The sequence below is a fragment of the Lemur catta genome, chromosome 15 (genome assembly GCF_020740605.2).
Source record: "Lemur catta isolate mLemCat1 chromosome 15, mLemCat1.pri, whole genome shotgun sequence".
NCBI classification, from domain to species: Eukaryota; Metazoa; Chordata; class Mammalia; order Primates; family Lemuridae; genus Lemur; species Lemur catta.
In genome coordinates this window covers 27,861,034-27,887,900 of record NC_059142.1, presented here as the reverse complement: position 1 = coordinate 27,887,900, position 26,867 = coordinate 27,861,034, and the positions used below count along the sequence as shown (strand labels likewise).

Here is a 26,867-nt window from a genome sequence, read left to right as displayed (position 1 = left end):
ATTAGAAAGGAAAAATAAGTGTCAAACTACCCAAGTGACATCTTTTTTTTGTTTGTTTGTTTTTAGAGACAGTGTCTTGCTCTGTCACCCAGGCTGGAGTACAGTGTTGTGATCATAGTTCACTGCAGCCTTGAACTCCTAGGCTCAAGTGATCCTCCCACCTCAGCCTCCCAAGTAACTAGGACTACAGGTGCATGCCACCGTTCCTGGCTAACTTTTTAATTTTTTGTAGAGACAGGGCATTGCTATGTTGCCCAGCTGGTCTTGAATTCCTGGCTTCAAGTGATCCTCCCACTGTGGCTTCGCAAAGTGCTGGGATCCCAGGGAGCCACCAAACCCGGCCCCAAGTGACAGCTTTTAAAATTAAGAGTTATAGGTAGGAAAACTAGTCCTTCTGATATTAAAACATATTTTAAGGTTTTAGTAACTGAAAGAGAGTGGTACCATTGTAGAAAGAGACGGAGAGATGAAGCAGAAGACAATCAAGAAGCATATACATATTTTAATATTTTAATATTTATTAATTTATATAAGTTGGCATATTCATTTATTCAATAAACATCTAATGAGTCCCTGCTGTATGCTGGGGACTACACTATGACTAATCAAGGACAATTAAGACAGTTTCTATCTGCAGTCTGATTTGGGATATGAAGAGCATGGACTTTAGAGTCAGATAGACCTAGGACTGAGAATAATTTTACCTATTTGTGATATGTTCTACAGACATAGAATGTAGCAAATACTCAATAAATGTTATCTATTATTACAAAATGTGGTTAAGAGCTATAATAGATGGTATAAACAAATGTCAGGGAACATGATGGAGGGAGCAACTGGGAGGAGGTATGAACAGACCTAGTGGTTAACCAAATGTTAGAGGAAACTGGTATTGTTTCCGCTAACCAATTTAATCTGTCTACACAAGCTCTGGCCAATGGATAGCACAATGATGAAAATGCTCCCTACCTGCGTTGTCCAATGTGTTGACCTCTAGCCACATGTGGTTATTAAACACTTAAAATATAGCTAATATGATCCAAAAACCAAATTTTAAATTTTATTATTTTTTTAAGAGATGAGTCTTGCTATTAATATGTTGCCCAGGCTAGAGAGCAGTGCAGTTATTCACAGGTGTGATTATAGTGCCTGACAGCCTTGAACTCCTGGGCTTAAGAGATCCTCCTGCCTCAGCCTCCTGAATAGCTGGGACTACAGGCATGCACCATTGTTTCTTGCTAATTAACTTAAATTTAAATAGCCATATGTAGTTGGTAGCTACCTTATTGGACAGCACAGGTCTATATAATAAGAGTAACATACAAAGAATGATATAATGGTTTATATTATTATCTGGGAATCCAGGAACTATTCTGTTAGTTAATATCAGTTATTTGTTTCACCCCACCCCATTCTTCCTCACAGTTTCTAAATTCACTTGATTGTTTTGTAATCCTCTGTTATGATTGAGTCAGATAAGGACATATCCATCTCAGGGTCTGCATTTGGGGGCAGTAGTACTGCAGGGACCAGATGGGTCAGAGTTAAGTAGGTAATTGCCGGCTGAAAGCTAGTGCTTAAAAAAAATTGGAGTTGCTCAAAACAATCAAAATGTTATCTGTTGGTCTCAGTTTTCTTCTTGTGCATATCTCCCCAGGCTGTATTTGCTCTTTGAACTTCTTTTTCAAGTGTACCCTTGATTTTCAGTTATATAAAAATGTTAAGGGGGACAAAGCACAAAACAGGACTTACCACCCTGCGCTTATGTTAATGAGGAGAAAAAAGGAACAAAATACTTGAGATCAGCTTTTCAAACAGTCATTTTAAAAAGAATTTTGAAGAAGAAAACAGGTAAATGTAGTCACAGATTAAGGGAAAGGCAAGACTTGGAATAAAATTGGGAATCCAAGTTACCAGGCTGTTCTAGAACATATAGTCTCTCTTCTTTGGGATTTGTGTTCTAGATTGGAGGAGGCATGTGCAGCCATTGCCCATCTGGCACGTATTTCCTCAGGCTGTCAAGCTGTATCTGATTTAGTAAAGTAAAAAAATTTTTAAGTTCTAAATTTTTTTTTACCTGAGATGTAGGAGGACCCTCTAAAATACTGGCCTGAGAAAACCTAATCTCCCCTTGGTTATTTCAGTAGCTGCAGTTGAAGTGGAGGACAACTTGAGTGGAGGGTAAAATGATGTGAGATACAATCTCTTCAGTTCATTCTGTGCTGCTTAACAGGATTACACACCTGTCCATGTACTGAGGGACGCAAGTCTGCCCCAGAAGTCAGCTGGTCTACTCTCACAGGTCACAGGTCAATAGCAGACTTCAGGTGATGTAGCAGACTGCTCCCCTGATGGCTGTGTCCTTTTTTCTATTCAGGGTCACACATGTAGACAGAATTGAAGTATTTTTTTCCTCAGGGAAATATAAAACTTTTAACTCATTGGCTAACCTATTTAAACTACTGCCTAAAACTTTAATAAACAAATACATCAAATAGCAAAAATATAGAATTCAGTTCCAAATGATGGTCATTTATAGAGAGAAAAGTCAGGGAACTGGATCTAAAGAAGGAGGTCAGGAAGAAAGGCAAGGACAAAGACAAACGGTAATCGAGGTAAATCTTTTTATTCCTATAGATTGTAAGCTGTTTTCCTAGGTCTTTCATATTGCAATTAGCTGGATAACCACTGTTCACATTGCAGTCAGAGGCTTGGCTCTCCAGGTGATACCATAGCAGCCAACCAAAGAGGAACCAGTGCTCTGAACTGGAGAGCAGTGTGGCTGGAGCATTCCGCGGGCTGGAAGAAATTGAGCCTAGGAATAGGTCAAGCCCTGGCCACAGGTTTTCTCCTCATGACATAAGGATATCTTGATGACAGCTGCTGGCTGATGATTTTCTACTAGACAGGTTGTCATTTTCTTTCTTCAGAAGCATTTCATTTTTCTTGAGAAGGATGAATTTCTTCTATTAAGGAGGAACTTGACTAAGGTGACCTACTTCTGTCTTTACCAAGAAGGCAATTGAAAAGCAGTTTTACAAGGCTCTTTATTGGGGGTTTCTGTGTTTCTTTCACAGAGATTGAGACAGTGAAATTGGCCCGTTCTGTCTTCAGCAAACTACACGAGATTTGCTGCAGCTGGGTGAAAGACTTCCCTCTCCGCAGGAGACCCCAGCTTTATTATGAGACATCAATCCATGCCATCAAAAACATGCGCAGGAAAATGGAGGACAAACATGTCTGCATTCCTGACTTTAATATGCTCTTCAACCTAGAGGTAAAGGGCACTTCTGGAGAGTCAGTGAGATTTAAAACACAAAACAAAACAAACACCTTCATGGTCCTGTTAGAAAAGGAGAACTTCTGATATATTTCGAATAGTATCTCTCATAGGTTAGAGAAGGACTAAATGCAAAGTGGCTTGCATTAGACAATGGAAAAGGAACTATTTATTTTATGTTATTTTGAATAGATAATGCATTCACATGGTTCAAAACTGGGAAAATAAAAATCTCTCTCTCATTATCCTAGTCTTCCAGATACTCAGGTCCCCTCCACGAAGGCAAGAGAGTTTCTTGCGTAATCTTCCAGAGCTATTCTATGGTCTATATGAGCAAAAAATAAAAAACAAAAAACCCCAAAACTATATCTCAATAAAGCTGTTTTTTTAAAGGAAACTATTTCTATAGTATAATCAAACGGTGTTTATCAAGTTTCACACTACTATGCTGCTGAAGCAACACAAACACAAACATAAAAGAATGATTTAAGGCTGAGACAGTTTTCTGATTTCATGTGATTTTCTTTTTAAAATCTTGGTCTCTGAGATAAGAAAGTAGCTGGAATTGCATTTCATGAATCTCTGTGACTGACAAATTGGATCCATATGAGCCTTGTCAGCTTAATAAGTATTTTCTTGTTCACTTTCCCTTCTTTTTCTATTAAATATATTATGTTAATGCAAACAGAAGTAGGTTTGTTTCCTTCGCCTGTCATTTGCCTCTTTTCTTCACTCAAGTCCATAACTTAAAAATTACAATGTAGTAATTTATACAAAGCACAACATTTCCTTCATTAAGCAGCTAAATTTAAATTTTAGCTGTCAAGGTTTAATCAGCAGTGATGGTGGGCTGGTAATTGGTGCTTAGTTATAAAGATGGATTCAGCTGATGTCTATGTTTCCAGTACCACGCCCATGCAAATGTAACCCAAAAGGCTCTTGTGTGACTATGTCCTATGTCGCTACACTTACTTGGAAATTATACTCATATTGAAGGGCATTATTGTTGTTTGTTGACTTGGTTGATTTTTATTTTGCCTTGTAATTTCAAAATCAGCCTAAAGGCCTAATTCAGAAAGGAGCACCTTTGGTATAGTGAACCAGGCTTTGAGAGCAGTGTGGCAACATATATTTAGAAACTTACAGATTTTCACATCCTTTGATCTGGTAATTTCACTTTTAATTCTTTATTATAAGGAAATAGAAATACAGAAAAGTCTTCTATGTTTTGTTTGACCTAAATATTTTATATAACATTGTTTATAATAAAATATTGAAAATGATCTAAATCATAAAAGGGAATAACTATGATATGCTCATAGATATATATTATAAGCCACTGAAAATAATGTCTTTGAATAATACTTAATGACATGGGGAAATGCTAATGATATGATAAATGACAAAGTAGGATATAAAATTTTATGCACAGTATAATCCTAATTTTATTTTAAAAATATGCATGTAGGCTGGCACAGTGGCTCATGCCTGTAATCCTAGCACTTTGGGAGGCCAAGGCAGGAGGATTGCTTGAGGCCAAGAGTTCGAGGCTAGCCTGAGCAAGAGTGAGACCCTGTCTCTACAAAAAATTAGAAACATTAGCTGGGTGTGGTGATGCATGCCTGTAGTCTCAGCTGCTCGGGAGGCTGGGGCAGGAGGATGGCTTAAGCCCAGGAGTTTGAGGTTCCAGTGAGCTATGCTGATGCCACTGCACTCTAGCCTGGGTGACAGAGTGAGACCCTGTCTCAAAAAAAAATTATATATATATATGTATGTAAAAAAGACTAGTTATCTGTGGATGGTGGGATTATAGGTGATTATTTCCTTCTTTATACTTCTCTATTAGTCTAAATTATCAAACATTATTATAATAGGGAAAACATTAGTAAACATCAGTAAATGTTTTTTGTTTTTTAGAAAATAAGCTATACTTTAAAAAAAAAAAAAAGAAATCCATGTGGCTCCCTTTTGTTTCTTCTGATGCTATATTGAGTTGCTTAAAAATGAGTACTGCTTTAGTGGATATAGAAATTCCACATGTTGGGATTATTTCTAGATAGTTCTGTTTAATCAGTCTTCAGTGGCATTAAATTGGTAAATGAACTAGTTATAATATGTGTATTAGACATAGATTTCATAGTATTTAGGTGTTATCATTATTCTATGGACATTTATATTTGGTAATATACCCTTTAAAAAGAACTTTTTCAAAGCACAGATATACCTGTTGTTTTAGTAGCCCTTCCAAATCCCCATGAGATAGCAACTCATCCCTACTTAACAGAAAACAAGCGTAAGAAAACTATATGATTTGCTCAAGATTCAATGACAGGGCCTGGACTCCTCTAAGAGGCTAAGGAAAAAGAAGTCAAAAGGCAACTGAAAACTGTCATTTACGGTTGCCTAATAAGAGCTCAGGACTCAGTGAGAGTACAGGGAGTCACAGATCTCCTAAGTGAGACAGAGCTGAGATTTAAACACTTGAGTTGAAGATGAAGAAGCATCCTACCTAATGGTTGAAATGTAATCTTATGATTAAGTTTCCTTTGTCAAGACAAAGCACAGGGTTGGAAGATCCTCCCCTGGCAGTTGCCTTTGCAAGGGAATGTGAAGCTAAATCATGGGGCAAGGCAAAGTGATCAGCCACACAGAGCATCTGGGCTTGAACCACTTGATGTGGTTCAAGTTCGGTTAACTAGCTTAGAGACTCTGTGCTATTTATGGTGAGAATTCAATGTGACTATGAATGATTTATGAAAGAGGTATTATAGTTTGGAAACATGTATATGCTTTCATGTCTTTATGTATTTTAAACCTGAACATAATTGGCCTTGTGCTGGAAGGCCTATTATTTTCTATTGTTCTCAGGTTCTAATTTTACTATTAAAATGCTTGTATTTTGAAAAAAGCACTCAATACAGAACAGCTTTTGCTCAATCCTCATACCTTCTTTTTCTTTCCCCACCCTCCAACTTGTAACAGCAATTTAGAAGCAAATGTATGTGGGTGGTTTCCATGGTAAAAGACAACAACTTTCACAGAGAGAGAAGGCACTTCAGCCTGAGCTAATTGGGCATGATGTGTTCCAGTGTTCTGGTGTGTAAACACAGATGCCCTAATATTGCAGGTATTTCAGCAGTTGATCAGGCATATTAGAAAACAGAAACAATTAGTCTTGTTATTCTGAGTGAGACCAATGCAGTGGAGGAGAAGGATGGACAACAATGATTCCAGGGGCTTGGTTCATTTGAATCATTCTATACCCAACTCCCTTAACTGTTATGTTTCTATTGACAGGACCAGGAAGAACAAGCTTACTTTGCAGTGTTTGATGGCCATGGGGGAGTGGATGCTGCCATTTACGCCTCCGTTCACCTCCACGTTAACTTAGTACGCCAGGAGATGTTCCCCCATGATCCTGCCGAGGCCCTGTGCCGGGCCTTCCGGGTCACTGATGAGCGGTTTGTGCAGAAAGCAGCCAGGGAGGTATGCCACTTTCCAGCTATGAATGCACTAGCCGGGCTCAGCTTGGTCTGTGTGGGTAAAGGGCTGTTTAGATTCCGTATTCTTGACCTGCAGTGTTGGCTTCTGTTGTAGTTGTAAGTCTAATTCCCTCTTCAGAAATAGTTTCAGTGGGGTACAATGATGTACTGTACAGAAACTCCCAAGCTGTAATTTTCTGGATTCATTTCTGTAACCACTGCCAGATTTGGCCAGTGAGTTTTATCCTCCTTTTATTCACCATTGCCTGTCAGGTTCACACCAGGACCATCTCTCTCAGCAGACTCTTGCTGACAAGATTGGATATGGTGAATAAAACAATGGTCTAAAAAAGAAACAGAAACTGGGATTACTTCCATACATTTGGTTCTAAATGGGTAGGCAGTGTTTTGCTATGTATCTTTTGAGGGAAAATTTGCTTGGAGAGGGTGAATCCTTAGATGATCTTTGAACTGATTTTCTCTCAACAGGAAGAAGTCATAGCTCTTGTCCTATATTGCTAAGGTTAATCAAACCTAAGTTTCTTACTCTGAATGAATGACAGGGTTTCTATATTAAGGTCTAAAAATAAAAAAAAATTACCATTCTGGACCTTGGTACATAATTAACTACAGAACTCTATATTGGATTTTTAACTGGGAACCAGTTAAAAATAATTTTTAAAAGTAATTACAGAATTACATACATAAGCCTCCTGCACTATGACTTAAATATTAACTCTTTTTAAAATGAACTTGGAGACATAAGGGTAATTAATCATTTAATCCATTTCTTTGATCTCATAGTTATGCTACAAAACAGTAATGGGGCTTGGAATTAATGAAACAATAATTTAGAAGTATGTGGTATTAACCAAGAAAAATATTCTTTTTTTTTTTTTTTGAGACTCTGTCTCACTTTGTTGCCCGGGCTAGAGTGAGTGCCGTGGCGTCAGCCTAGCTCACAGCAACCTCAAACTCCTGGGCTTAAGCGATCCTACTGCCTCAGCCTCCCAAGTAGCTGGGACTACAGGCATGCGCCACCATGCCCGGCTAATTTTTTCTATATATATTTTTAGTTGTCCAGATAATTTCTATTTTAAGTAGAGACGGGGTCTTGCTCAGGCTGGTCTTGAACTCCTGACCTCGAGAGATCCACCCGCCTCGGCCTCCCAGAGGGCTTGGATTACAGGCGTGAGCCACCGCACCCGGCCAAGAAAAATATTCTTTACCTTCTCTTTTGTCCCCCAAGTTTGGATTAATTATTCAGGTTCAACAACAGTTTACCACTAGAGTTTCACATAAAGAGGTGGGGCTGGAAAATAAAACGAAACTCTTGCCCTCACACCTTCCTAGTCTCCTGAGGGACCAGTGTTCTGCTTGGCTGTCTCTCTAGAAGCTGCTGGCTGTCATCATGCTGACCAAGGACGAGACTAGGCCCCTGCTATGTGATCTGTACATAGGTGATCACCACCATGAAACAAAGAGAATCACTTTGTCTTCATGCTGTATTCTATTCCTTTTCCTCTGTCTCCTCAAAATCATGGCTTTTTTTCCTGGCCATGTTTTACCTCATTTGTTTTGTCAATGATCCTGGTATCTCTCACTTCTGCCAATAGTTCTCTTGAATAATTTAGGTTTGTCTCAGGAGTCACTTTTTCCTTCTTGTGCTTCTGTGTGCTGCTAACTGCTGGGAAGAAAGTTGCTATTCCTATTGTGAAGCAGCCCTGCCTCCTGTTCTCTCCAGGGCACAGGCACTGAAGTGTCTTTATCATGTGTTCTAAGGGGCTGAGTTTTTGAATGTTCTGTGTGGGAAGACATTTTATTGGTGGGTGAGGATTTATAACAAACATTCCCTACATAGGGAAAATGAGAAGTTGTTTTCTCTTTGGATACAAGGGACCTTTTACCATCCCTGACGCATTGGTTCTAATTTAGGCCAGGTCCTTAGTAACAGAAAGTCATGCTCATTTGGTGGTGACTCATGTCAGATGGAGATGTCATTTTAGTATAGTAGGATCAAGAGCTTTAACTACAGTGGTCTACTGCAGTGAAATTCCAGGCTGTTAGTTCTTTATGTGATGTTCCAAAAGCAAAGGCCCCTAAAAATATTGTAGGGAGGATTTTTTTTCAAAAAGGTATAAGCATCTTAGTACTCCAGGGAATGTAAGTTATATCTTGGCTCCTTATCTTAATATCCAGAGACTGGGAACATTTGTTATATACCAGTCAGATGCTTTATGTATGATTTTGTCTCGCACTGAACATATAGTAGGTTAGTAACAAAAAAGAGACCAGAATTTAGCAATCTTTAAGGATTGATACAGTGGATTTAGCACAGGACTGGGAGGAAAAAGAATTTTCAGTTTTGTTTTGTGTACTAATCAGTTACCTGTCCTTGGGTAAGTCACATAACCTGCCATAGTTTTCTTATCTGTATTGAAAATGGAATTGATAATCATCCCTGCCTTGCATGTTACAGATCAGGTGGATTAACATGTGAATACACATAAATACATACATGTACATAAAATGAATTGAGAAATAATATGAACTGCTGTGTATTTGTGAAATTGCATTATTAATAGTCTAGCTCCTAGCTAAAAAGTTTATATTAATTATAACTTGCTTTTCAATGAGAATTTAGTGTCTATTTATTTTCACTGACTCTAGTTTTATGAAACTATTTTCAGAGCTTAAGATGTGGGACCACAGGAGTGGTGACTTTCATCAGAGGCAATATGCTACATGTGGCCTGGGTGGGCGATTCCCAGGTTATGCTTGTGAGAAAGGGTCAAGCTGTTGAACTAATGAAGCCACACAAACCAGACAGAGAGGTAAGTATGGTCTGTTCTATTAAAGCACATGCCATAAAGGCAGTTTTCTAGTTATTAATTAGGACTCATGGAATTATTATAATTATTGCCACTATCTCAGCAACTGTGCCCACCTTCCAATGGAGAAATACAGAGAACCTTTTCATGAAGCTGACGAGTACTATATCTCTTGTTTACTGTTAAAGTAGATGAATAAATCCTGAACCCAGTTATTTGCTTCTTTTTATTGCATTGCTGTTTAGGATGAAAAGCAGCGAATTGAGGCCCTTGGAGGTTGTGTGGTCTGGTTTGGTGCCTGGAGGGTGAATGGAAGTCTCTCGGTGTCCAGAGCTATCGGTAGGAAAAACAAATTTTTGTGTCTCCAAATTGTCCTCTTCTAGCTCATTGTCTTATACTTACTGTGACACAAAGGAACCTGAGATGACAACTTACATTAACAGAGTGCTTATTATTATTATTTAAAATAACTGAACAATGCCTCTTTTAATTATTTAATTAAGTCTATCCATTTATATACTTAAATTTCATTATTAAAAGGGAATCATATCAAAAAATGAAGAATTTACTAGTTTCTGTCCTTTTTTTTAAAATGGAAACCTTTAATCATTAGTACATAAATCTGCTTAAAACCACTGTGGTCCTCATTTCATTCCATTTAGGTCATATTTAGCTTAAATTAGTATTTTCCAGAGAATGGGAGCCTCTCTGCATATTTTACCCATACTTATTGTTTATATCTTTAAGTTTTTCAATGAATTTTTAAAATGACAAAGCAGATAACAAATTCATAGGAAAAACATTGTTCTTTTGACATAAAAGCTATTTTTATGTGGAAATACATGTAATATATGTGGAATACAGTAATTTGTCAGACAACCCTGGGGTTTCAAAGAATCTGCCTTCCTGGGACTTAAATTTTTCAAAAGAAGGGGAAAGTCAATGAAACTGTAAGGGTACAGGTCAAAGAATTAGGTTATCTGTTTCTGTCTTTCACTTTGGGCCCTGGGTTTATTATTTTTAGGCTTCATGGCTTAGATTCATTTCCTGGTTTTTAAAAAAGAATAAATCGATATGTGTATATATGTGGGTGATGTATGTATGTATATATACTGCAGTTTTTAATCCCTGCTTCCCTAAAGAAATGGAGTAATTGGCCACAGGGATGACATGGATGAATGGAATTCACATGCAGTCCCCAAATTTAGTTTATCATTACCAGAAAAATTCCAGAACATTAAGAAAATCTTAAAGGATTTAGTTTCACCACTGATTTGAGTTCCTCTCACTCTTTAGGAAGGTGCCGGCAAACTGTGAAGTGGCCCAAATATGAACAGCAGAAGGCTGAAAGAGAAATAGCTAAAAGATTCTACAAATACCTTCTGAAAAATTGAGAGTTGGCTTTACCTTAGATGGAGGGAGTTATTAGCTTTAGAAAAAGGCTAAAAAGGGGAATTTCTCATTTCTAAAATACAACCTATATGGAATTATTTTTGACAACTCTTAACCAAAGACCGCTTTCCCTTGATCTTACTTGTCTCTGTCAGGGGATTGAGGAGTATCTTTAATATTTGTTACAGAACCAACTTACTAGAGGATACTTGCTTTTTCTTGCTTCTAAAAATATAACAAAAGGGGAAACTAAAGCAGGGGAAGAATGTCCTTGAGTAAGTGACAATCTAAGAATAAGGGGGAGTGCACAGAGGAAGTGACTTTTGAGTTGGATGTGGAGGAGAGTATGTAGGGAAGGAAATCCCAGGAACAGGGAAGTATAAATACGTGGGGGTTTGAAAGGACAAGCAGTATTTTCAGGCATAGCAACAAGTACAGGAGTCTAGAGCAGAGGGTGGGAGTGGTAAGAGATGAGCAGTGCTGGTGCCATATTGTGAAGGGCCTTATTGCAAGGCTAAGTAGTCTGGACTTTCCCAGGTGAGTAAGCAGAGGGGCCTCACAAATCAGGTCTGCATTTATAAAGATGTTGGTAGTGACCATATGGGAGGTGGGCCAGAGTGGACAGCGCCTACATGGGCAATCACTCAGCTAAAATGGGATGTGGAGAAGGGTATAAACTCACGAGGCAGATTGGTAGGTGGAAAAACCCACTACTCAGGTTACAGAGCACAGTCAGCCAAGGGAGAATAAGCAATAACATGAAGGGCAGGTGCAGATTCAGTTTCTTGGGCAGCTTGATGGTGAAGGGGAGAAACGAAATAGTGTGGTGGCTTGAGGGAAAAACTGATTGGGAAAGGGTTCCTTTTATTGTTTCTGTTTTTAGGATGATGACATTTTTGATTTGAGCATGTTGGTAGGAAAAAGAAAGCAAGTAGAGGAGAAACTGAACACGAGAGGGTAGAGAAGCCAGCATCCTAGGAAGACAGGACCAACAGAACAGGCTGGCTTTGAGGAGGGAAAGGGCTACCTCTTACTCTGAGGAAATGGTAGTGGATATAGGTGAATCTCTACTCACTGAAAAAAAGTGGGAGCAGTAGGTATTGAGGAAATTCAAGCCTGATAATTTTCTTTGAAGTAGGAAATTAGGCCATCTACGAAAATCCAGTAGCTTAACTGCGAGTTGAGGAATGTGAGAAAGATTTGGAAAACTCAGGAATAAAATAGGGGACTGTACAAAGGGACAAGAAAAAGGACTCCTGAGCAAAGTTTAACTCTACTTAAGAAATAAATGATAGTTTAAAAATGAAAAGCTTTTCAACAGTTTCTCCCTATGAGCCCTTCAGATTTATGATCCAAAGTTGACAGAGGCATGATATGTTTCCTAACATATGGAGAGAGGAGGATGAAGACAAAAGGATGTTGCCATTTCTACCATGAAATGGATATTCATGCTTTCCTATCAAATTTGGGGGCGAAATGTCATGAATTTGACACCCTACAGTAGAGCAGGTGAAAAGCCAGAATTCTGGCAGGCATTTTCTCTGTGCAAATCTTTGTATGTTCTGTTCCAAACTAACAGTTGCAGTAGTCTTTTAATTGAAGCACTAAAACAACATTTTTGGGAACAGTATGAGTCAGAGCACATTTATTTTTAGAAGTGGAATTCAGAAAATAATAATGATGATAATAATACAGTCAGGTAGAGTAGGGGATAAGGAAATTTAGTAAAGTGGATTGGTGGAGGACACTGATCCCAGGATTGGGTTTTAATTAGCTCTAATAGGCTATTGGGAGGCCTTATAGTATAGAAGTGAGGTTGATGAAATTAAAACCACTCTCGAGAAAGACGGTTTTGACTATTGTAAGAAATAATGGGCCAGGCAAGGTGGCTTATGCCCGTAATGCTAGCACTCTGGGAGGCCGAGGCAAGAGGATCACTTCAGCTCAGGAGTTCAAGACCAGCCTGAGCAAGACCCTGTCTCTACTAAAAATAGAAAAAAGTAGCTGGGCGTGGTGGCTCACACCTGTAGTCCCAGCTACTCAGGAGGCTGAGGCAGGACAATCACTTGAGCCCATGAGTTTGAGGTTGCTGTGAGCTATGATGATGCCACTGTACTCTAGCCTGGGCAAAGAGCAAGACTCTGTCTCAAAAAAAAAAAAAAAAAAGAATGAAATGGAAACTAGCCTAGATATGAATAAGATGAGAGGGTTATATGTTTGAGAATGAGTGGAAGGAGTGAAGATGAGCATTTTTATAGGGTCAAAAGACTAGTTTCTTATCTAATAGGTATACTAACACAGGTAATTATATTAAGCAATTATCTGTTGTTCTGCATATCCAATCAAGCAACCTGTTAGAGAAGGCACGTTGCCTACATTGGTTCTAGCAGAGTTAGCCATAAGGTTCCTATTGAGCTTTCTGGGCCTATTTGAGGATTAAGCAGGGATGTGAAACATTGGCGAGAAACCTTTCTTGGGTAGAAGAGAACCTATAACAGATACCAGAATACTGAATATATAGCCAGATCACTTAAGTACATTTATTTATATTCAATTTATCTCCCCCTAGTCAAAAGGTTCAGTTTTAGTGCAATGGAAAGGACAGTAATTGATGAGAGTTGTGTTGATAACAAGTGGAAGAGCTAGGCTTAGGACCCAGGCAGTCTGACTCTAGTGCTGGTGTCTTCAATGCCTAAGCTATATGCCACTAATTTATAATTGATAAAGATTTCGTACATATCTGGAGTTTATTTTTTATTTATTTATTTATTTTTAGAGACAGGGTCTCGTTCTGTTGCTGAGGTTGGAGTGCAATGGTATGATCATAGCCCACTGCAACATCAAACTCCTGGGCTCAAGCAGTCTTCCCACCTCAGCCTTCCAAGTACGTGGGACTACAGGCATGTGCCACCAAGCCTGGCTAATTATTAAAAAGCTTTTTGTAGAAACAAGGTCTTGCTATGTTGCCCAGGCTAGTATTGAACTCCTGGCTTTAAGCAATCCTCCTGCGTCAGCCTCCTAAATTGCTGGGATTATAGGTGTGAACCACTGAACCCAGCCTATTTTTTACTTTTTTAAATGCTATTTAATGATGACTTATGACCCCTACATTATGAATTATTGTTCTTAGTACCCTGTGTTTTTGTTTTTATAAAGAAGTGAATGAGTGTCCCTTGTTGTAGTCATAAGCTACTTTGTTACCCGATAGGCTAAGGACTCTTTTGCTGGGCTCCTTCCAAGTACCCAAAGGAAAATAATGAATAGATTTGGAAGTGCTCTGGATCTGAAAGTTCTAAACACACTGTGGATGGTCAGTTATCTCAACAGTGTGGTTTAGCATGGGCCTGAGGTCTCCCAGCTCACTCTAAGCCCTCTACTCTCCACTACAATTATTCCCTAACAGCTGCCTCTGTGTCTTTGTTTATACTGTTCCTTTAATTGAGGGAACTTCTCTGTCTTATCCTTCCAGGCTCAGCTCAAATGTCAGTCTGTGAATGGATGAGCTAAGTAAGAAAAGGAAGTAATAAAGGCACAGACAGGGCCTGGGGGTCTCACCGTTAGTAGGTGGGGAAAGAGACATTAAGCAAGAACGTGGGAATCTCTGAAGACAGGAAAAAAATGGTCATACGTTTTCTGTCGATTCTCTAGAAGTTACAGTAAAGCATTAAAATGTTGAAAGCCAAACAGACTGGGAAGCAAGAGAACTGCCTTCCACTTACTTCCCTTGTGCGTGGCCTTGGATCAGCCTCATCACTTTTTCCTGGCGTGAGGAGTTGGACGTGATTTTTTAAATCCCTTCTAACTCAAACCTTTCTTCATACTCATAGCATGAAGCTATTTATTGATTTCTAGACAAGGACAGAACAAAATTAAGTGTTTAATGAAGAGAATGATCAGAAATTTGGTTTGTTTCTTTCAATGTAGACTTGTTCTCAAATCTCAATTAAATCTAATCTAACCACCAGTAAAAGAACAGATCTACTAAATCAACAGAGTTTTCCTACATAGGACTGAATTTTTCAGGACAGCAACAAATTTAGATTTGTCACTGTTGCTCTGCTCAGCTAAGCCTAAATCATGGCCAGAGGCACAGATTCAGAATCTAAGCTAGAGAGGAATTAAGCCCAGTGACTGGCAATTACGTACGTAACTAGAAGTAAGCAGCATCTGATTACCAAAGAACTCAAGTATTTTATTACAGACTTATTTTATAAATTCTTTCCAGTAAATTCAGTTCACAATTGAGTAAACTGTGATCAGAAGACTCATGGTCTTGGCCAGAAAAATTCTTAGTGCGCAAGGTAAATCAAAGTCCGACTGCTGATGCTCTACTTCCTAATTCCCACAGGAGATGCTGAACACAAGCCATATATCTGTGGAGATGCAGATTCTGCCTCCACTGTTTTGGATGGGACCGAAGACTACCTCATTCTGGCCTGTGATGGCTTCTACGACACGGTAAACCCTGACGAGGCAGTGAAAGTTGTGTCTGACCACTTGAAAGAGAATAACGGAGACAGCAGCATGGTTGCCCACAAATTAGTGGCATCAGCTCGTGATGCTGGGTCAAGTGATAACATCACTGTTATTGTGGTATTCCTGAGGGACATGAACAAAGCTGTAAATGTTAGTGAGGAATCAGATTGGACAGAGAACTCTTTTCAAGGAGGGCAAGAAGATGGTGGGGATGATAAGGAGAATCATGGAGAGTGCAAACGCCCTTGGCCTCAGCACCAGTGCTCAGCACCCGCCGATCTAGGCTATGATGGGCGCGTGGATTCATTCACTGATAGAACTAGCCTGAGCCCAGGGTCCCAAATCAACGTGCTGGAAGACCCAGGCTACCTAGATCTCACACAAATAGAAGCAAGCAAACCTCACAGTGCCCAGTTTTTGCCACCAGTTGAGATGTTTGGTCCTGGTGCACCAAAGAAAGCAAATCCTACTAAAGAGCTAATAATGGAGAAAAAATCAGTTCAATCATCATTGCCTCAATGGAGCGGTGCTGGAGAGTTTCCCGCTTCTTTCAGTTTGGGTTCAACAGGGCAGCAGATATACAGAATGGAGAGCTTGTCTCCTGTCTGTTCTGGGTTGGAAAATGAACAGTTCAAATCCCTGGGAAACAGAGGTCCTAGATTGTCTCATTTTTGCCACCACTACTCAAAGAGGCGGCATGGATTCAGGTTTAGTCCAAAGTTTTATTCATTTCTCTCTGCTCAAGAGCCTTCCCACAAAATAGGCACTAGCCTATCCTCACTTATTCGAAATGGGAAGAGGAATAGGATGTTAAGAAATTCCCTGCCATGGAGGCAAAATAGCTGGAAAGGGTACAGTGAAAACATGATGAGGCAGCTCAGAAAGAGTAATGATATTCCATACCCAGATCTCCCCTGGAGCTATAAAATGTAATAATTTTTCTTTAAAGTAGGCTAACTAGCTCTCCCCCAGTAAAACACCATTATCAGAGTAGAAACAAGGTAGACATTTCTAAAATACGTGCTTCATTATGAATCCATGGATGGCTCAATTCTTAAATGTAAATAGATCTCTAGGAAACTCAAAATACAGTGTTTTCAATCTAAAAAAGAAAGTATTGGCAGTTTCACTTGCAAAACTATAAAACCGGTCCCTGTGATGTGTCTCCACACCCACATATGACCCCCTCCCCACCATCCCTTCACGTCACTAGTGGAAGCTTACGAGTCAGTTATGTCAGGATATATAGTGTTGAAATCTCAACGCAGTTGAAATTTGGTCTGATGTGCCTAATGTCTATGGAAAACTCAATGCAGAATTAACTTAGTTGGGAAATGTCCCTCAAAATCCTGGGGACTGTGAAGGAAACATCCCCCCCACCATTTTGGGGTAGGCAAAAGATTAAAAGCCATATGGTTTTTAACTGGTAACAATGAAAGTAGAAAACTAGTGTAGAAGTGTCATCTCAGACTTGTGAGGTGGTTTACGGTCAAAAAGATTTACTGATTTTTTTTCTGTAAAATAATAGACTGAACATTTTTTGAATTAAAAAATATTTCCTAGGGCTGTAGTTATTTGGGGGTTTCATAACTTGTTATGGTGCTTTTGGTGGAATTTTTATTAGTTAGCATTTTAGGGGACCACTGTCAACTGGTTTTAATCTGTGATGCTAATGTGTTTTCCACTGTACCTTCATCTCAGGAATAAAACTGGTTTAATGGAGATGATGTCAGGTACAAAGATACTAGAATACTGGAATCAAAATGCCATTTAAAAAGAAACTCAAATAGCATTTTTATATTTTTTGCCTTTATTTTTTAGTTCAGACAGCAAAGGCATATACTACTATAAAATAAAAAGTGGTTTTGGAGAATGAAAATTGCTAGTTTTAACTTCTGTAAAATTATTTACTCCAAGGGAATGAATTCGTAATGAAGGAGGCTGAAAGTATCGCCTCAAGTGAGCCCAGATGCCAAGTGCAAAGGAGAATGCAGATTACTGAGAGCCAGGTTGTTTAGTCATAATTGGAGGACACACCAGTGTCCTGCTACATGCAGCTTCTGACTGCAGATATGGGACGCGTGCTTCTCATTTCAACAGTTATTCTTGATATTTTAGAATTATCTAGTTTTTTTCTATTTCTGTGGTTTCAAGCTAGAAGCATATCTTCAATTAAAGACAGCAAATAAATAATGATTCATTCAGTGAAGCAGCCTCTGATTTCTCTGAGAATCAGGAGTGTCTTGGCGTTACTCTTTCTCAGTCAACTGTGGACTAGCCCCGCCAGTGGACAAGGGCAGCCCATTGCAGCGATTACTCACACTGTTAGGATGCGCTAAGCGCTCGTGGGCTGACAAGTGTCCATTGCCTAATTGTATTTTTACGTGATAATACAGTTACTTTATGTTCCCCAGACTGATAACTAGGACTGAAATTCCTGAATTTTAAAGACATAGATAACTGTAGCATATTTCGGGTGCCAGTATAGCTATATAAAAAAATAAATAAAAACAGCTTCACTTTAGCTATGATCAGATTGTTAATATACAGATTTTATTTTTAAAAATTTGAATGTAAGAGATTTTTCAGTATTTGTTTTCTCTTGATTTGGAAGTCAATTCTTCTTTTCTCAAGTCTGTGACACATGGTTGAAAAGGAGTGAGTAAACATGGCTCCAACTACAGAATTAGAATCTTTCATCATTCTGATGTTTTGCCCCCACACATGGACCTCACTCATAAATGTCATTTTCTGAAGCCTAGATCTTGTTAACAACCCATCAGGTGCAGTGTTGGTGCCAAATCAAATTATCTAAGAAAACAAGAAAACAGAGGCGGCAGAATATTGGTACACATTATAGTCCAAAGTGCTTGGCTAAGTAAAACAAATTAACAAAAATTTCTATAGTCTATTGGTAATGTTTCTGATCAGAGTAAAGAAGGTGAAAGGAAAAAGTTACAAGTGACAGGCTTTTTCAGTGGGGAAAAAATGGATGAAACTGAGACAAAGACCCATCTTTAAGGGTCTGGATTTTGTAGGTCTGACTACATAGCAGTGTTAATTCCATTTCCCACACCATTAGCTCTCTAGAAAATAAAGCAAAGTAGTTCTAGTGTGGTCGTTATAAACCAATATTGTAAAAATAGCTACTATTCATTGTTCACAACATGCATATTTATAGTTAGGTACCATTTGTAAGGTAAGTCCTTTAAAATTCTATAATACATACTAAAGTAGTGGTTATTGGTCTGATATATGCTGCTCTTGGTTCTATAAATTAGATAAAAAGCAGTGCTTTGTGAAATGCAGTGTTATATCTTAATGCCACTGGTGATAGAAAGTAGTTCCCTTCAGTTCAAATCCTGTGCCCTTATTTGCTGCTTGCTGAAGTAAGCAATAAGTAACCCTCTAACTAACGGTATCTACACATTTCTGTAACTTGTATTTAATGATGGTGTATCTGGTGATTGTAAAAATATTAGACAGATATAAAAGTATATAATATATATTAACTGTTAATGCTGAAGTATAATCTGTGAATTATGTGTTTTGTACTTTTATTCATTGTGTACTTTAGTGGTGGTGAAAGTTCTACACTCAATCTTTAAAGAGTGGCAGTATCCCTTTTTCAATCTAACATGATCTGCATCAATTTGTTTGCCTGCTAAACAAGTTTTGTTAGAATAGGAACTAGTAAAAACAAACATAAACGAGAGTGTAGTATTGGTAGGGAAACAGACTTCAAGTCACGAACTTAAGTCATTACAAACCCCTTGTACATTCACTGTGAGTTTCAAAGGGAGTCAGTCCCTAATTTAAAGGTTTTCTTTGTTCACTTTCTAGATGTGTACTTTTGAGGGATATCTGAGGTTAGGCAACATCACAGCATCAAACACTGGGGCTATTCATCCCACTTAGGTCTGTACTAAAAAGGATGGCTAGAAACACATATGTACATACCTTTTCTTTACCTGGAAGTGCCATCCATTGTCCTTGAATTAATAAGATTAAAGTTACTGTTCTATTTAACTAGGAGGCTCCTTGAAAGTAACACCTTTTCCAAGGACAATGTCAATGTCAACACTGAGTCTAATTCTGACCACATTTATAGTGGTATAGTGTCAACACTGCATTTTCATGGCAACCACACTCCCTTGTTGGAACACTGTGCCAGTAAGAAGTGCAACATCCAACAGGCAGATGAAAATGATACATAGAGCAGTTCGGTGTTTACAGCTCAAATTGCTGTGGTTCAAGTATGTCCTTCCCCAGCAAAGCCTTGCTGAGAATTTGTGATCCAAATTATTAGTTTTTAAACCTAATTAATTTATTCACTAAATGAGCATTTTCACCTAAGCAAGGCCATAAAGGGGGATCCTAGAGTTTTGTTCACACCTTAATTTGAGACAATTTTTCTTTGGATCATAAATAAGCAAAAGCAAGAACATTGTTTTCACCTTTGAAAATCACTCTTCCGTTTTGACCTGTGAATAGCTTAAATGTCTCTTGCAAAACAAAATAAGATACTGCCAGTATTATAATACAACTATTTTCCAGAAAAATGGTACTGTGTTCAAAAATAATTGTTACTTCCTCTAGCAACATTTTATCTTCCATTTCCAAGACTATTTATTGTACTAATTATAAAACATGAAATAGGACAGGGAACTCCAGACTGACACAGCAGTTGATTTTGAAAAAGGAAATACTCTAATAAACTTTGATGTATTAGATAATCCACAGATACATCATTGTAAACTCTTATTCTAGGTGCTCTTTGGTGAGACAGGCTTTGTTCTCTTGTTCATGGTATTTCTCTGCAAAGAATTCTCTATGGACTGAAACGAATGAAGTGAATAATTCCTTACCAAGTGAATTTATCAATTTACAAACCTGCTTTACAGCTCACTTTTGAGTTCAGTTGTAATCATGAGTGATCCTTCATATTTTATAAAAACCGTTCATACAGGTAAGGAGTATGTTGAAATCTTGCCAATTATCTTAATAAAACCCAACAACTTAAAACCACTAGTCGTGTGTTTTTATTTAAAGGAAAGGTAAGTTATTCAGTGTTTAAATTTGGGCAGATTCCCTCAGAACTGGGGGGAAAAAAAACACCCTGAGGCAGTTTTCTTAATCTTGGAATATTTAAAAAAGAAAATTTGCTAAGTGCTGCCATAACATCATTTTCCCCCAGAAAATATAGAAGAGATCAATTTCCTCTTATACATGTTTTCACCACTAATTTACTTGGGGGGAGAGGGAGACAGAGGCATTAGAATCCTAAAAGGAAAGAGGAAGAGGACCTGCCATGGGCTAAATGGCGAATCCACAAATCTCCCAATGACTTCATTCTTAGAACTGGGCATCCAACCACTCAAGTTTTTCCCTTTCAGTAAGGCTTTCCCCTTTTAGTTTCAAACTGGAAGAAAGAAAATCAGCTGAGTTGTGGTTGCAAGTCTTTCTGGAGGATTGTGGATAAGATAGAAAAGAAAGGACAATGTGGAGGACAGAAGTGAAGCCAATTGAGCAAGACACCTGCATCGAAAGGGATGAAGTTGTTATCAAAACAATCATGAGAAAAGAGAAACTTTTTCAGCAAGAGACAATCCGCAGACTGAGGTAGCATGACCTTGGGAAGGCCAAAAGTACACATTCTGCAGAAAGGGGAGAGGAAGCTGGCTTTTATGACTTGTAGGATTTAACATACTTATTTAGCAAGGGGTGGGGAGTCTTATGAATATTTATGAGGGGGAGCAAACGTGTGCACAGTGACATAATGCGTATGTAACACACATCCCTTGTTCATTTCGGGGTGGAGTTTTAACATTAAAATGAAGTCGAGTTCAGCTCTTTACATCCAGAGGTCTTTCACAGGACTCCAAGAGTCTGTGAGTCTGTAGTGTTTTATCAGTAAAGTTCCTGAAATTGGTCTCTTGTCCAATCAAAGCAGTAGTTGTGGCTTGTGGAACCTGGCGAGAGGTGGGTGGGTGGGGGTGTCAGTCAGTGCCTGGGGGTAGGAGAGCTGCAATGGTTTCAGTAGTGTTTATCCCTGGGGCCAGTGCTTGTTCAGCTGCTAGACACCTAGAGAAAAAGAAAAAACCTTGTGGCAGTTACACACATCAAACAGTCTACCCTTTAAGTGTAGGGGTGCACAATTTAACCCCTGCCTGGCATGGCCTTAGGTCTTGTTTATAATTTGGTATCTTATTGCCACAAAGAGTCCATTCACTCAATCTTATCTCTATTTTAACAGAGTCAAACCTGAAAAGACAAACAACGCATTGTCCTGTCTTCTTCCTCACCATAAGGCCTTTAAAGTTACTTTCACAAAGTTACAACAATCTTCAATATTCAATTCCTAATTCCCTAAATTCATTCAGTCTTTACATAGAACCCAAAGAGGTAAGAATTGAGAAAGTTCTGAAAGGATGATAACTTGAAGGGGCTTGCTAAAGCAGGGAATGACAGAAAAAAGAACATCTTCATTAAGTGTTATTTACACTTTAAAAAAATCCCCTAAAATATAATTATTACTTGGTTCAAAAGGAATACCTCTGAAGTAGCACACAGCAAGATATAAATGACTAACTACTAGGTTCAGTAAAATCATTTGACTTCAAGAGAAATTTACCCAAGTTGCCAAATTATCAGACACGATTGTCTTCATTGATAAGGTATTTGATCATTTCCTTTGACTGCATGGTTGTCATCTGTCATCTTAACAGCAATCAGTAAAGAATACCGCTATTGCACTTTAGAAAACCTACTTTTGCTTGGCCCAGGAATAACCTTATGGAAGATCCTTTCTTATTTACATTTCAAACAAATCAGGTTCTTCTCTGCAATTCAAAACCATTAAGTATTGTTCAGTAAAAAAGCACTCCTCCCTGGGCAGTTGGGTTTAGTAAGCCTCTAATGCTGAGCTACAGGATGCTGCCCCAGACATGGAACCTCCAGATGAGATGTGCCCTGCCCTCATGATACAAAAGCAGGGGCCCTCGCACATAGGTTCTAGTGGATTTTTCTGATCCTGCTTTAGGACAGACCAGGGAAACAAATGTGAAAAACTGCCAGGAATGATATACATTTGGAGAAACCATTTCCAAACGAGTAACTGGAGTTTAATCAAGGATGAAAAAGTGGTCCCTGCCAGTCATTACACTGGTTGATATGACAGCCAGAGCACTAGGGGTGGCCAGTCAAGACAAGAGTTGCTATGGGCTCACCAGGTCAAATACAACCAAATAGGAAGTGAGCCTATGGAGCAGCCTTTCCCAAATACACATCAGGAGACACTGATGGACCTGCAGGACTCGGGCAAGGACTCTGCCCCTGTAGAGCAAGACTCCCCGTCAAGGTGTCAGCTGGAGAAAAGAGTGTTTAGGAATAGAGCAGCCCCTACAGCTGACCTCCCCAACTACAGAGGGGCTAACATTACCATTCTGCTTTGAGCATCCCTAGCCATAGTCTTAAAACATCTATAAATCTATACTATGAAGGCATGTATTGGCTGATGTGGGAACCAGAGGTAGAATAAGGAGAAATCTAAAAATATCACCACGTAGAGACTAAAATGAATATGCAAAAAGGAAAACAGCTCTTGGAGTTTTCCTTTTTCTTTTTAAAAATTAATTTATTTAATCTGGAAGCATAGATTCAAGTTGCCTTGAATATAAGCTTGGAGTTTTCTATTTTCCAAATTTCTATAATATTATCACCTTTATAATTTAAAAATAAAATTTTAGATAATTATTTTCTGAGTTGTGGTTTTAAAATTAATTAGATTCATGTTAAATTCAACAAAATGTACTTTACATATTTTTAAAAAATCACAGCACTTCCAGCCTCCACTCTGGGATGTAGAGCTGGGAATGCTGCTTTCACTCTTACAGTGAAAAAGATCCAGATTAACTACAAATTATGACTTTTTCCAAATCCATTGCAAAGCTGGGGTTGCAGAGTAACCAATGGCCCCAAACGGAGAGAGGGGCAGGAACTTGAAGGGCGCACTAGCACTAGTTTACGTAGGTTGGCTGTGAGCAGACACTGGACAGAACAGTTTAAGTGATGACTGGTGAAGTCCTGGAGGCCTGCAGAAATTGGGGCAGTCTGCCCTCTCTTGCAGGCTTTTTCTTCAAAAACTCTACCAGGTGCTCACAGAAAAGACTGGTAAGAGCCCTAAGAAGTGTGAACTGTGGTGCACACCCAGGACAGGTATATAGCAGACTTGGGGTAGGGTCAAGAAACTCAACAGACCCTTTCCCCATCTCCTCTCTAGAACAAAAGTATTATTCCGTGGGAGAAAAGGGCCACAAATACTGCTGCCCTTAGGACACTGGTAAAAAGTCACTGCAGCAGAGGGAATAAAAGCCCTACCCCTGGGGAAGGGGCAGAAATATCACTGAGATACCAAGCAGCTGGGAAATGACAAGTAAATTGAGAACACCCTCCCGCCACACACAGTACTTAAAACCATAGCTTAATCTAAGAATGCCAGTTCCTTCCCTTGCCAGCCCACAGTCAAGCTTCAAATAACAGAGTATTTCTGGAAGAAGGACAGGAGAGCAAGAAAAACACAGAGACCCTGTAATCTGAGGGTCAGAAGAGACACTGCTCTGGTAATCCAACCCCAATCAGAAATACAAAGTATGACTATAGGAACCTGAAATCACTAAGGTTAATCATAGCAAAGGCAAACCCCAAACCAAGGGCAACTCTTAATTACTAGACCAATTCAATCTCTGCAGTAAAGGTCTAAGCAGCAGGATAGGCCTGCCCATTTTCAGGGGTAGAAACTATTCGCCAAAGTTATCTACTGTCCTATGTGAGATGTATCACTTTTAACAAAATACAGAGGCATATGAAGAGGCAAGAAAAAACATACTCTGGAGAGATGAAGCAATTATCAGAACCAAACTCAGTACGACAGATTTTGAAACTGAGAGAATTTTAAATAACTATGGTTAATATTGTAAGGCTGGTGGCGGGCACCCCTCCCCTCCCTAATGGAAAAAGCAGCAGCCCAGGAGACCTGCCAAGGACAAAGGCTGCAAGGCCCAGATAAGTTAAAGGATGACCACACCTGGATGGTTACCCTGATGAGTCACGGTTCCTGGAGTCCACACATACCACCGGCCCCTCCTATTTCTCAATACCCGCCCTAAAACTGCAATGGAAAATTCCTTGCTCTCCCCACCATAAACCTTCCCGCCAAAGAAACCCCCACCCCCAACCCTAAAAACATAGATAAGCCCACTCAAAACTTCTGGGTGATGCGACTTCTCGGGTCTCTCTCTCTCTCTCGGCCCGTGAACCTCACCCGGGAGCACCCCAACAAGCCTCACTACTTACCCCTTTCAACTCTCCTCGTCTTTCTTTCTCTGGCGCCAGTCAATCCAAAAACCTTACAAATATATATATATATATATATATATATATATATTATATACATATATATATATATTTTGAGACAGAGTCTCGCTGTGCTGCCCGGGCTAGAGTGAGTGCCGTGGCGTCAGCCTAGCTCACAGCAACCTCAAACTCCTGGGTTCAAGCAATCATCCTGCCTCAGCCTCCCGGGCAGCTGGGACTACAGGCACGCGCCACCATGCCTGGCTAATTTGTTCTATATACATATATTTTTTAGTTGTCCATATAATTTATTTCTATTTTTAGTAGAGACGGGGTCTTGCTCAGGCTGGTCTCGAACTCCTGACCTCCAGCGATCCACCCGCCTCGGCCTCCCAGAGGGCTAGGATTGCAGGCGTGAGCCACTGCGCCCGGCCACAAATATATTTTTAAAAACTGGTGGACAACATGCAAGATCATATGGGTGATTTCAGCAATGGCAAAATTATAAGTAGAAATGTTAGACATGAAAAACAGAGATGATGAAATTCATCAAATAGCTAATCGGTAGACACTACACTGCTGGAAGAGAATCAGTAAACTTGAAAATAAGTTAACAAAAACTACCCTAATTGAAACACAACAGAAAAAAAGTGAAGAAAAAAGAAAAACAAAACAAACCCAGAACATAACAGACAAGAGCTGTGGGACAATATCAGTGTAACATATGCACATATGTAATTGGAATCCTAGCAGGAGAAGTGAAAGATAACAGGTAGAAGAAATATTTAAAGAAGTAATGGCTGAGTTTTCTCCAAAATTAATGACAGACGTGAAACCACAGACACAGAAGCTCAGAGAACACCAAGTAGGATAAATACCAAAAACACACCTAAGAAAAAGAAACCTTCCAGATGGTTACCCTGGGGAATTTTACCAAACAGTTAAATAACATCAACTCTACATTCTTCCCCAGAAAAGAGAACATTCATTTCATGAGGTCAGCATTACTCTGATACCAAATCAGATGAAAACAATAAAATTACAGATCAATGTTCCTTTTGAATATAGATGCAAAACAAATACCATTACACATCTATCAGAATGGCTAAAATAAAAACTCTGACAGAACCAAGTGTTTATGAGACGAAACTAGAACTCTTACATGTTGCTGGTGGTAATGCCACCAGCATTAAGTGATAGTGCCACTTATGGAAGTTTGGCAGCTTCTTATCAAGTTAAAAATATACTTATTATATGACCCAGTGCAATGAGTGCTGACACCAATCACCTGGAGACAGGCCAAATTTCACAGCCTAAGGGCAAAATCCTCCATAAGATTGCCCACATGGCTGGTGGCTCACGCCTGTAATCCTAGCACTCTGGGAGGCTGAGGCAGGAGGATTGCTTGAGGTTAGGAGTTGGAGACCAGCCTGAGCAAGAGGGAGACCTCCTCTCTACTAAAAATAGAAAAATCAGTCGGGACCTATAGTCCCAGCTCCTCAGAAGGCTGAGGCAGGAGGATCGCTTGAGCCCAGGAGTTTGAGGTTGCTGTGAGCTAGGCTGACACCACTGCACTCTAGCCCTGACGACAGAGTGAGACTGTCTCAAAAAAAAAAAAAAAAAAAAAAAAAAAAAAGAATTGCCTTCATTTCAGACACCAAGTCCAAGTCCAGGAGGGGTCCAGAGGCCACCCTTAATTTGATCACCTGACTACAAATTTGGGGATTCCTACTGTCCCACTCAGGTTTCATAATTTGCTAGAATTCAGGAAAGCACTTATAGACCAGTTTTATTATGACAAAAGGATACAAATATGAACCAAAGGGAGAAACACAGGGTGAGATCCCAAACATGAAGGTTCCTTATCTTCAAGTTTCCCTCCTGGCATATTGATGTATGTCAATACAGAGTACTGCCAACCAGGAAAGCTCATTCAAGCTTCAGTGTCCAGAGTTTTTATCAGAATTTCGTTATGTAGACATGACTGAATCGTTGGCAATGAGGCTGAACTCAACCAGGCTATCACGTGGTTCAGAGCCCCAACCCTCTAAT

The 26,867-nt window shown here is 39.2% G+C and overlaps 2 protein-coding genes across 3 annotated transcripts in view; one reads left to right on the top strand and one right to left on the bottom strand.

The window, feature by feature from the left end:
• The window catches only part of PPM1E (protein phosphatase, Mg2+/Mn2+ dependent 1E), a 186,132-nt gene extending 169,738 nt beyond the window's left edge, over nucleotides 1–16,394 (top strand). Inside the window, exons 3-7 of the mRNA XM_045525644.1 lie at nucleotides 3,078–3,277; nucleotides 6,578–6,766; nucleotides 9,453–9,596; nucleotides 9,839–9,932; nucleotides 15,334–16,394. Of these exons, the coding sequence (XP_045381600.1) occupies nucleotides 3,078–3,277; nucleotides 6,578–6,766; nucleotides 9,453–9,596; nucleotides 9,839–9,932; nucleotides 15,334–16,394 (1,688 nt within the window). The remainder of the gene's footprint in view (nucleotides 1–3,077; nucleotides 3,278–6,577; nucleotides 6,767–9,452; nucleotides 9,597–9,838; nucleotides 9,933–15,333) is intronic.
• A 3,540-nt stretch (nucleotides 16,395–19,934) lies between these two features.
• TRIM37 (tripartite motif containing 37) overlaps nucleotides 19,935–26,867 on the bottom strand; it is a 127,149-nt gene continuing 120,216 nt past the window's right edge. For both annotated transcript variants that reach the window (XM_045525642.1, XM_045525643.1), the window contains one exon: nucleotides 19,935–21,545. In XM_045525642.1, the coding sequence (XP_045381598.1) occupies nucleotides 21,461–21,545 (85 nt within the window). In that variant the 3' untranslated portion in view covers nucleotides 19,935–21,460. The remainder of the gene's footprint in view (nucleotides 21,546–26,867) is intronic.